This window comes from Echinops telfairi, unplaced genomic scaffold (genome assembly GCF_000313985.2).
Source record: "Echinops telfairi isolate 266 unplaced genomic scaffold, ASM31398v2 ScPeMD7_17;HRSCAF=63, whole genome shotgun sequence".
Lineage (NCBI taxonomy): Eukaryota > Metazoa > Chordata > Mammalia > Afrosoricida > Tenrecidae > Echinops > Echinops telfairi.
In genome coordinates this window covers 3,916,501-3,928,893 of record NW_022103914.1, presented here as the reverse complement: position 1 = coordinate 3,928,893, position 12,393 = coordinate 3,916,501, and the positions used below count along the sequence as shown (strand labels likewise).

At 47.7% G+C, this 12,393-nt stretch overlaps 1 protein-coding gene across 1 annotated transcript in view; it reads left to right on the top strand.

Annotated features, from left to right (window-relative positions):
- The window catches only part of SLC12A8 (solute carrier family 12 member 8), a 161,967-nt gene that overhangs the window by 124,109 nt on the left and 25,465 nt on the right, over window positions 1-12,393 (top strand). Inside the window, exon 8 of the mRNA XM_013007141.1 lies at window positions 4,832-5,477. Coding sequence (XP_012862595.1) covers window positions 4,832-5,477 — 646 coding nt within the window. The remainder of the gene's footprint in view (window positions 1-4,831; window positions 5,478-12,393) is intronic.

Genomic DNA, 12,393 nt, shown 5'->3' with positions numbered 1-12,393 from the left:
GGGGCCGCTCTGTCTGGCCGATAGGGAGGCTGTGAGTCAGCCTCCCCTCGAGGGTGTGCGTTTGGTTTGGTTTGGTTTGGGCCACCACTCAGTGAACTGCTAGCTCCAGACGTACACACAGCTGCATTTGCTAGTGCTCTTCCTAAGAAGTTGTGGCCACTTGCTCTCCTATCAGCAGGGAGAAGACTTCCTGCTCGCCAGTATTCTTGCCAATACGTGACATTAAAATGATCGGGTTACAAAATGCTTGCCAATCTGATGAGTGTATTTTTCACCGTGCCCTTCATTGGCGTTTGCTTGATGCTAACGGGATGGGGCATTCTTTATGTTTAATGGACGCTCTTGTCAAGCACGTGCTCAAATCCTTTGGCTCATCTGGCCCCCCCACCCCATTGTTTGATAGGACTTTTCAGTGTCTTCCAGACAGCCCGAATCTCTCTCTCTGCGACGGTTAGGGATGTGCTGCCATGTTCTCTCTCCATTTTGGGGCTGTGCCTTCTTAGTCCCTTTGTGCCGGCTCTCAGTGAGTTCACATGGGACTAGTTTGTGACTTTCCCGTCTGCCCTCAGGCTGATCCTGGCCTGATGCAAATCACCAACTCTCTCCTCGCTCTTCCAGGCCTCTCCTTTCAAGTGTCCTTCCGTTTCTGATGAGTCCCCTCTATGCGTGGTTGTGAAATGGTCGTTAGAGTCTGGGAAAGAGCTTTAGCAAATACACCCCAAACCGTACTTCTCAAACACAGTGACGTGTATCTTTCTCTGAAAAGTCTAGAGAGCTTCAGGTTGATAGAGGGCTTCGACCCTCAGCCTGCCCAACGGATGATGGCTTCGTCATCTTCCCAGGGTGGCTCCTAAGGTGGTTTTCCATGACAGCCTTCCATCAGAGGGAGTGCACCCAGAGGCACATGGCTGGGAGATGCCCGGCACAGCTGGTAGTGGCTTCCTGGCTGGGGGCTGCAGCAGCAGCCGGACTGTATGGGCTTGTATGGGCTCTCACGGGAGCACTGACCGCGCTTGTGGCCCACCTGGGGGAGAATGAGACGAGGCGGCAGGAAGTTAGTTTGCCATGTTCTGAGATGGGGAGACCACACGAAAGGCTACAAAGGGAGGGGACTAGCAATTTGATGGTGGACGTAGTCTATTGGCTTGTAAAACTTTTCATGTGAATAACGTGTGTTAGACACACATTTGCTTGTTTTTCCCCCCACAGCCCGCGCCACACACTCCCACGTTAGTTTCCCAGGTGTGCCACGCACATTGTGTGTGAAAACTGTGATTGTGTTCGACAGCAATCAGAAATACGGAGTTGGCAGTTGAATGCTTTAGGGTGGATTTGAGGGACATGTTTTAGATGGGGAGTCAGATTTGGCAGTTATAAACACAAAGCTGGTATTTAGAACCAGGAGGCTGGTTGAACTCACTCAAGGAGAGAGTCTACTTAGAGGTCAGAGGGTGGGGCACTGGAGTGCTTTATTCACTTTAATTTCTAAATTAAAGTTTCACTGGTGTGTTCAGCTGGGTTATCTTGAGCAGTAAATCCACTGACACTCACTTATGTGTGAGAAAGAACATACCAAGAAGAATTATCTATCAAGAAAACATCCCCGCCCAGTCCAACTGTAGTCAGTACGTCTGCTGCTAGGCCGTACGTCCCTCTTTAGACTCATGTGGCAGCAGGCCGGTGACACAGAAAGGTGAACCGGGAAGCAGGGAGCTCACAGGCTGGTGGGTGCAGAGTCAACGTGGAGCCAAGGTTGGTGGAAGCCCGGCAGGGCACCGACAGCTCTCAGGGTCAGGTGGCCCCCGTGGGGCTGCCCCTGGAAGCAGACACAGAGTCCCAGGGAAGTCCCAATGAGGAAGAAGGCAACATGGCAGAGAGAGAGCTCATCTCTGTCCGTCTTGCTCTTATGACATCAGGGCAGTGTCACCAGGCTGCCACTTGATTGACAGCTTTGACGCGCCCCCTGACCAGGAGTGTCTACTTGACCTAATTCCTAAGCATCCCAGTTGGGGTGAAGGAGGTATACCATACCAATTCATGTTTGAGTCATTTGAAGGTACAATTCCCTGGCCTTAGTTACTTTCACAATGCTATCCATGAGGATTCCTTTGGGGACATTTTACTGTGATTTGGGTGGAAGTTCACAAAGCATTCGTTTTCCATTCAACAATTCAGATGCATTTTGAAATCTCCTCCTCAGTGTAACAGCACCCTCCCTCCCGGCCCTCGGGACTCCTCACTTTCACTGGCCGGGCTTCCCTGTCCCATCCTGCCTGCTGAACTTTGTGTGGGGCAATTGCTGCCCCTTTGTTCTGTGTGGAGGACTGTGATGCGAAGCTCCTTCCTTGTGGATGGAGGCTGTCTGTTGTTTGCCTGAAAGGTGATCCCCGAGGGCCGGTTCAGTCCCAGGTTTGGAAGGTGCCGAGGCCATGATCTGCCGCAGCCCCTCGGGCTCAACCAGTCCAGGAGGTCGGGCATTTTTAATGAGTTTTGTTCGACGTTTTCCCCCTGCTCTGTTCAGCCTTCTGCTGTGATCTCAGTCAGAGTGATTGCGAGAGGCAGCTGGTGCTTCGTGGAAAGTTTCACAGGTCGAACCTGCCGACGTGTGGAGGAACCAGCAAGGGATACTGTGAAGGAGAGGCCAGGGGTCAGCGAGGGGAGACTTGAGAAAAGCCAGGTGAACCTTAAGTCAGGGAAGATGAGGCCTGAGAAGGGGCTGCAGCTTGGGGCTGAAGAGGACCAGTGACTGCCTGTGGAGTAGCAGAACCCCTTCCCCATCTCCGTCCACCTGGAGATCATGAAAGGAGCCCTGTGGGCTAGGCACTGGCCTGCTCACTGTAAGGCTGGAGGTTCAAACCCACCAATACTCTTTGGGAGGCCGATGAGGCCGTTTGCCCCTCAAAAGATTTATAGCCTCATAACTCCTCAAAAGAGTTGGCCCTGAGGCTGCAGTTGAAGACATGACGTCCTCTCCCTAGAGGACGTCTAGGGGACAGCCCTGAAGATATAATTCAGGAGAGCGCCCAAACCAAGAGGAGGACGCAGCAGAGCAGCCCCGGAGGCGAAGCCTCAAAGTCCCTGAGGAACCCCGATTGTAGACTTCTGTCTCTGGGGGCTGCACTTGGCACCTCACCCGGACTGGTTGGGGGTTACTCACAAGGGGGCCACACTGAAAGTCTAGAGGTCTAACAGGGGTGGGGCACTAGACTGCTCCATCCCTGACTACAGGAAGAGCAATGGGGACCTGCAGGATGTGCGCCTTTCAGACACGAAGGCTGAGGACAAAAAGAGTATCAGTGCTGTTAGGTAAGCAGGTTGCAGGATATGGAGGCCTGAGAGGAAAGGGGACTGGACTGATGGATTATAACAGGCCCGGCTCGCTATGGAACAGAGAGATATTCATCTGCTCTGGGTCAGGATACCAGTTAGACTTGAGACCATTTATATGGTCTCTCGCTCTCTCTCTTTTGGTATGTGTCCATATAAGAGAGGCAGAATAAGCAATCCATGGAGGCAGTGATGGGACCGATGGTTGGGGGGGACTCATGGGGGGTGATAAGGTGGAGGGAGGTGAGTAGGGAGGCAGGGACAGGGTAACAGCAAGGGTTGGATGGATGACCCTTTAGAAACAGCAACAGGAGTAATGATTCTCTGAGGATACGGGAAGATTGGGGGAAGGGGGAGCTGATAGCAATGATGACTGTATAACTCCACTGGAGGGGAGCAAATAACAGAATTGTAGGTGAATGGATACATTGGATGGGGTAAGAGATGGCTATAAAATATATATTATACATAATAATAATACAACAATAACAATAAGGGTTCCTGGGGGAGGAGAAGGGAGGGGATAAAGGGGAGCTGATATCAAAGAGTTCAAGAAGAAAGAAAATGTTTTGCAACTGATTTTAGTAGCAATTGTACAATTATGCTCGATTCATTTGAACTATGGAATGTTGCGACATCTGATTAATAAAAAATAAAGAGTTGGCTTTGAGTCAGCATTGGCTTGATGGCAGTGGCTAGAGAGGATCATCATACCTACCTTCACGGTAATAGTGTGGTGTGTGTGTGTGTGCACGTGTGCATGCATGCATGTACCCCATTCTGCAGATACATATGTGCATGTTTAGTGTCAGAGATCCCCCACCCCAGTCACCAAAAGTTTTGCCGTATTTTCCAGGGTCTGCCCGTCCTTTCAAGTTAATGTCTTCCAATACTGCCTAGGAAGAATCAACTTCGCACTTCTTCAATTTCCAAGGCTGATGTTAAAACTCAGCGAAAGAAGAACATATTTAGGAAGATTTAAGTTCCACAGTCATAGTTCATATTAAAAAAACAAACCCCCAAATCCCAGCTCACTGCCAGTGAACCAGTTCCAACCCATAACAGCCCGACAGGACAGACTAGAACTGCCCCTCTGGGTTTCTGAGATGCAGTCTTTAGGAACAGACACCCTCATCTTTCTCCTGAGAAGCAGCTGGTGAGTTTGAATCTCTGACCTTGGGGCTAGCAGCTCCATGCATAGGCCACTACACTACCAGGGCTCCTGCCCCATATAAGAGTTAGTAATACAACGCATACCTACGGTATGTTCGCAGCAGAGTATGTCTCAGTACTAGGTTGAGCATTTCATATAGATGGTCTCTGATTAGTTCTCACAGTAACCTGATAATAACCTCATGAACTGGATTTCACTGTTCCAAGTCTATCGTTGAGCGGCCATTAGCATGGGGAGAAGCGACTGAACCGGTAGGAGTTATGTTTCTGTCACATAATGCTATTTGCTTCTGAGATGTCACTGTCAGCCCTGTTATTTTTGTTTCTGCAGAAAGGACCAAATAAAACACCGGTAGCTGCCATCTGCCTGACTAGCTTGGTGACCATGGCCTTTGTCCTTGTGGGTCAGGTGAATGTCCTGGCGCCCATTGTCACCATCAACTTCATGTTGACGTACATCGCAGTCGACTACTCTTACTTCTCCTTGTCCATGGTTTTGGACCACCTCCCCCAGGTGCCTGAGCCAGTGCCCGGAGAAGACATGGACACGCTGCACTGCTCTGAGCGCCTGCTCTTGAAGAAGGCTCCTGGGTGTGGCTCTGAGAGCACCGCCCAGAGCCTTTCGGAAGGCACTCTGCTAGAATTCACCAAGGACATGCATGAGCTCCTCCAGCTCACCAGCGAGCCCGAGAGTAGGCCGCCCCGGAGAGGATGTCGGGGCGGGATGGCAGGAACTCAGAAGAAGAAGCACAAGAAGGCCAGCAAGCAAACCCTACGGGAGAGCTTCCTCTTGGACCTGGCCTCTCTGACTTCTTTTTCTCCCGAGGGATCTGAAAGGTTGTCTAGTGCCTCCTCAGAGGGCCGGGCATCTTCCTGGGACGATCAGAGTGCGGGGAACGGATGGATTCAGCCCGGAGGAGCGTCTAGAGAACACCTTGTCTCTGAGCTGTGTCACCAGGAGGTGCCCCGTGAAGAAGGTGCGTGTTTTGGAATCACATGGGGCCTGCCGTGTAGGGTGCCCACCCAGTTTCATAGTTTTTTCAAAGCCAGTTTACTTCATAACTGGATTTAAAATCCTTGCTAATGGTTTTTTTTTAAAAGCTTATATCCAGATATCACAGCTGGATTTTTCGTTGTCCCCCTGTTGTCGATAGTTCATGGTAGACGGAAGTTTGCATCTACTCCGGATGCCCTAGTGGTGTCGTGGTAAGCACGTGGCTGCTAACTGAAAGGTCAGTGGGAGAAAGATGTGGTAGTCTGCCTCCCTCAATGGTTCCAGCCTGGGAAACCCTAAGGGCCTCGCCCTTGGCCTGCAGGCTCGGTGTGAGTCAAAGTCAACCAGATGGTAACAGGTTCCTGTATAATAGAACTGGGAGCTGAGGAGAGTGCTTGAATATGAATTTTGTTCACTCAAAAATCAGCTAAAGACATGCGGCTCTCTTACGCTTTCTCAGATTTACAAAGAGGAAGAAGAGAGGCTCTCAAAGAGATGCTTAGAGGGCACAAGAAATTCGAAGGAAGAGAGAGGTCAGAATTCTGTAGAGCCTACCATATGTCAGATGCTTTGTGTATATACTGTATTTATGCACAAAAGATTCATTATATAAACTGACAATCCTTAATTCATAGTATATATGCAATACGATAGATAGTCTCCACTTGACAAGTGAGATGCTGCGGGCTAGGTAGGTTAGAGGGTGTCCCAGAGTGGACACTCTATCCAGCTCTTGCCACCCCCAGGGCTGCCTGCATCGGAAGCATCCCGGTGGTTGCCTGTCTGTGGCCCTGCCCCAGGCCCTCTGCACAGGCAGAGCTGGGCAAGGGGGAGTGACTCCGGGGGAGAGAGGAGATGTCTGAAAATAAATGCTGTGTGTTCTCCACACACCTAGGGTTCCTTTCTCATCTCTAAAATGGTGGGCTTTTACAACTGTTAGAAGCATTATTATCATTTTAAAAATTATATCACAGTAAATGTACAGTTTAATAAGTTAAACTGGCATTAAAAGTCATATCATCAAAAAGAAGACTCCACTCTCTTCCCTACTCCCTCGTTTCCCCTTTTCTTAGACCCACACTCAGAGCCTATTTCTGATGGCAGTGGTGCTGCGTTCATTATTAACGTTTATATTGCTAATAGTACATTTATCTTGCTACCTTTCATTTAATTTTTATAAGCGTTTTATTGGCACATAGGCCACATAGTGTATAATTCAGTAGTTCAGTCGTAGCTGGAAGAGACAGTCATGGCCACAATCAAGGTTAGAACACTTTCTCCTTTCTCGTATCACTGTTATGAGCTCCCTGTTGCCCTCCAACCTCCGCTGTCACCCCCCCAAGAAACCATTAATCCAGTTCCTGTCTCTATAGCTTAACCCCTCCTGGTTTTCATATACAGAAAAATGTGCCAGAAAACAGCAGCAACCGTAAAACAGAGGAAAACTTCAACTGAGAAGAAAGTAGAAATAGTAAAACTACAACAACTTTAAAAATGGATCTGAAGAGAGATAAAGTGATACGGTATTAAATTCTAACCCAGCTGCATCCTCAGTAGGAGCCCTGGTGGTGCAGTGGTTATTCATTGGGCTGCTAACCAGAAGGTCAGCAGTTCTAAACCACCAGCTGCTCTACTGGAGAAAGATGGAGCTTTCTACTCCCATAAAGAGTTACGGTCTCAGAAACTCACAGGGGTGGTTCTGCCCTGCCCCAAAGGGTGACTGTGAGTCAGAATAGACTTGGTGGCAGGGAGCACCTTCAAGAACCCTTTCTCCGATGCTCTCTGCATGATAGCATGGTATTCAGAGTCTTGGTCTGTGGTCATATGGAATTCACCTGTGTATTCCCCCTTCTCTTTAACACAAAAATAAATGGAAACAACTTTTAAATGGGTTCAAAGGGAGCTCAAATGATAAGCTATTATATTTTAACCTAATTGCTGTAACTGACTCCCCAGTGCTCTCTGCCTGTTAACAAGGCTGTTCACATCCCTCAACTGTGGTCAGAGAGGACTCACCTGAGGCTCATTCTGTGCGTGGGCCCTGCAAATGGAATTTGGGCCTCCGCTGTCATTCCGAGCCTTTGGAAAACTTTGTGTTTACAATTGAAGCTCTAATACCATTCCTTCATTTGGATTTGGATTCTATTATTTGGAATCCTTGGATCACACAAGCAGGTGTGCTTCTTCTGTGTGGACTTAGTGGATGCTAAGCTTAGAGAGATGCTTGTTTGAAGACAAGCTTTTAAGATCCCAGACACCATCTCATTTCTTAACCACACTTTTCTATACCAACCATATCTTCTGTGATCTCTTTGTGAGGGTGAGTTTTAAGCAGGCCCATGTCATAATGACTAATTGTTCCTAGATTGGAGCTACCACTAAGTGTGAGCCCCAAATGCATTCATATATGTGTGGTTGATATATGCCCCTGTTCACTTTAGAGAATCATTATCATTTTATGATAGAGAACATTGTATATCATCCCCTTGGGCTGTAAGGTAATTCTATTGATAGTGCTATTAATTTAGCCAATGATATAGAATTTAAAACTGTTGAGAAAATTATACAAGCATAGGCTGGCTTTAGACCACAAAACACGAATTGTTGATCTGTACAGATTAAACTCAGAAGTGATCAGATACCATTTACATGAATGATGGGGACTGATGATAGGGCAAAACTTTCAATAACACTCATTCAAAAAGCCAGAATCATGCTTACCAGGTCAATGCATGTCATAATAGAGCAAATTGGGCATTACAATAGTAAGTATAGGGCATGCTCAGCCCACCATTCACTGGGCACCCTCAAGGCAAGATCTCTGAACCAATGTTCTGTGCCCTTGAGCTGGCTAGTCATCTGCTGCTTCTCACACGGGGAGTTTCAGCCTTAAGGCCAATGGCTACAGGCGAATTTGAGGTAAAGCCAGTTCACTAAGTGGGGTTTCCACCTCGAGTCCTTCTGGTGTAGCCCCTGAAGGATGTTGTGCGTCTCTAAAGAACAGAGTCTGAAGTAGTCTATAGCACACAGCCTGGGTCACCAAGGTCTAGGTGGAAACTGGGTCAAAAGTGTCCAGTTAGGAACATAGTATTGGACATACACTCTCCCGGGTTCTATTTTGTTTTGTTAAGCATTTTTGCCCCATGGGAGGTTGCTCCTCCCCATTTTCCTACCAGCTGAAGTGTAATCACCTTCTCTGGCACACACATGCCTGCCTCCAGCCTCTTGACTTGACGTTCCAATAAGATGTGCTCATCCCTCTGGTAGGAGTGTCTGTTGATTTGGGGTGACACTGCTGCAGCTTTGTAGATCATGGGTCGCTACTTCCGGCTGTGTCCATTTCAGACATCACTTTGGGGCTCCCTGTTGTGGCAAAGAAGGGCTTAACTTTTTTTGTACCACTGTCTCCACTTCACCCTCATCCGGTTTCCCAAATGGAGTTACATGATAATTTTTATTAAATGTAATAATTAGCATTCATATTACCATGAAAAAGTAAATATTGCTTCATCCTGAGTCACAGAGTATATGGGAGGGGCTTCAAAGAGTTCATGGAAAAATTGAGTTAAAATATAATGGAATTTTTCCACTTTCCTGCAATGTTTTTCTGTTTGCTGAAGTTAATTGCCTTGGCTTTCTCCCTATTTCCTTCATTTTCGGTTACTATTTTTCTCTCAAAGCTTGAGCAGCTAGGTCAATTGTTGCTTTCCGAATTCTCAAATTGCAATGAAAAATGGGATAAAAATCTGATAAGGAACCTATCGTACCTTTTTTCTCTTCTTCCTTCTATCTTATGCCTCCCATCTTGCTGGCCAAGGTCAAGCTGTTGTACTTACTGGGTGTTTGTGTGACCACAGAACAGGGGCTGGTCATTCCTTCTTGCCTCCCCAGTGGTGAATGACCACGTGTGAAGAATTCCTGGCATTTTGAGTCTTGGTGGGAGGTCAAGCTAGCCCCTCACACTCAAAAAATGAAAATGCCAACTACTGAGTTTCTAGTCTCCCCTGCAGCCAGAGTTCAGGCCCAAGACAAGGAGTCTGCTAATTAGATGGGCCCTCCTCACAGCTGGGACTTGGAACTGAAATCTGCAACAGGGAGATGGAGGATGGATACATCTCTGACTCCCTTGCCCGATGTCCAGGCTTTGTTGGCCAGTGGAGCAGGCTTCCACGTCTAGTCTTCCATAAAATGTCTATGGCTCTTTTCATTTCATCTCCTACTTCAGAGTGACGTCCCACAGAGCTGTTGGCCTGGCCGCCTCCCTGTGGAATGATGGGGCATACGTTAGCTTTTTCCACTGGAGGACCTCAAATGTTGATATCCAGAGGTTTTTCTTGGGCTCTTTGGGCAAGTAAGCATTGGGCAGCTAATCTCAAGGTCAGCAGTTCAAAACCACCGGCCGATCTGCAGGAAAAAGACGAGGCTGTCTGCTCCCGCCAAGATTTAACAGCCTCCAGTGGGTTGGTCAGTTCTTCCAGAGAAGGCTTGCCTGAGAACACACATAGAGGCAGCTGGCACTGTGGAAACAGGGTGAGGGAAGGGAATTTAAAGGGGGACCACTGTGTAGGACCCATCCTTTTGTTTGATTTTTCTGTCTCTGTTCCCTCCTCCTACTTTCCCCTGGACCTGGTATCTCAAGTTGGGCGCCGTCTTGTGTGCTGTCTTCAGAAGAAGCCCCGCTGGGGAGGGGGATTGGTAGGAGTAGAGGTTGTTGCCTAGCTACAGAGGTGGGAAAAGGGTCTTGGCTTTTTCAGCTGCCTTCCATACTGACTTGCAACCAACCCCCTGCACCTTAGCACTGCAGTGGGGTGGGGTGCTTCCTGCTTTTGCTCTTTGCCGGACGGGATTCACTGGGTGAACCTTGAACCAGCTGATTCTAGTAAATACTCCCGGAAGGGCTCCGAGTTCTTCCTTTTCCGCCCGGCCCAATCTTTTATGATTCTTTTGTTACCTCTCGATCTGAAGAGTTATTTTCATCTTCCCTCTCTGGTTCTCCTAACGTTGGGTGCTTTGTGCCTTTTAATTACTTTTCTGTCTCCTCTGTGGGGTTTTAGGAGAAGCTTGTGGCGGCCCGTCTGCCATGTTTCACCAGTTGTCCAAGCCAGAAAACGCCATAACCATTGTTGTCAAAACCCTCCTTCTCCTCTCCTGACTCCTCTTCACCTTTGTGACCTTGCCCTTCGTCCAGCTCCTCCAATCGCTGCAGACCTGGACCCTTGCGTGTCTGTCAGACAGTCTCCCCGACCTCCCCCTTCAACTTCACACTGTCCTCCAAACGATCTTTCCATGGTCAAATGCCGGCCCTGCCTCTCTGTCTTAAAGACCTCTGCTTGAATTGAATTCTTCTGTCTACATCGTTGTGGGTTCTTCACCATTCCCACTTCATCTGCCTTCCTAACACTTTTTCCACCCATGCGCTCTGTTTTCCAGCGAAACCCCAGCTCATGCCCTGAACACGCCATGCTCTTTCATTCCAAAGTCTGCCCTTCGCGTGTGCTTTCCCTCCTGGAATGACTTACTCCTCGCTTCTGGAAAACTCCAGCGTGTCCTTCAAAATCCCTCTGACCTGTAGGAGCCACCGACACCCCTTTTGAGAAAAATCTCGCTTTCATTGATCGCAATCATAGCAGCCGAGCACACTAGTTTATACGGTTATCGTATTGTTTTATCCACACTTTTTTACAGGTTAATCTCAGTTTCATTCTGTTCGCCAAGACAATGAGCTGCTCTGGGTCACAGACCACACGTCTTCTTCTGGGTCCCCATCACAGTACCCCACTCCGCAGGTGGCACAACGCGAGCGCTCAGTCAGAGCTAGTTTAATTGATGAGCCATTGAACAAAGGCTCGCTACAGAAATTAGACCTTTGATCCATAGAATGGACAGTTTAACAAACTCACAGAACAACCTACTCGCTGCCAAATCAGATGGTGATAAAATGCTAAGACTCAACTGACTATCAAATGAATATTGTTTGGGACAAAGGAACACAGGTTTAAAAAAATTAACTTGGGGCTGTGTTCTCTCATGCTTCATAAGCCTATGAGTCCCTTGTCTACCACAGCTGTGCCGCAGAGATCATTCTGACTGTTGAAGACATCCAAGAGGAAGGGTCCGATTACCTAGAAATAAAACACGTTTGCACAACAGAGCATCCCAGAAGGAAACAATGATTCTGACAAACACAATGGAGGAAAGCATATCTTCCAAAGGGTATTCATTTTCAAAGCAGCAAAGACAGATTCGACTGAACAGGGGCCGAGAATGGGTGAGTCATTTAAATATGAAACATCAAGGCTGGGCTCATCCCTGTCCATTCAGCAAACTAACTTTTATTGTTATGTGCCGAACATTGTTAGGAGCTGAAAACACTGAGCGTTTGTTGAGCATGTTCAATGTGCCTGGAACTGAGATAGCGCGTCACTGGATTACCTCGTCTGCAACCAGAGTTGCGCATGGTTATTATCCCTTTACACATGATAAAACTTAAGACTTAGAGAAGGTGAACATTTATTTGCTCAAGATAGGAGATCAGATTTTGAATTTAGCCAGGTCTCTGTGACTTTAGAACTTGTTCATTTAACCATTACATCTCATGTATCTATTTTGAAGTAGGCCGTGCTATGGGTTAAGTAAACATAAATCTATTTAAGATAAAACTTCGTATCAAGGTCAGTCAAAAAGGTTTGCTACTAGGTTCCAGGCCATGCAGGCCTGGGTTTATTCAAGACAGAACATGTTCTAACCTGTCTCTGTAATTAGTGGATAGTTGCAGACAAGTTTTCTCAGGGGGGTGCCCACCCTCCCCCAAAGCTCCAATCCAAACAGTAGCTTCTGATGGATTAGGCAGCATGGTTAGCTCAGAAGATTACATCTTTTTGTTTAATAAATGCTTCTTA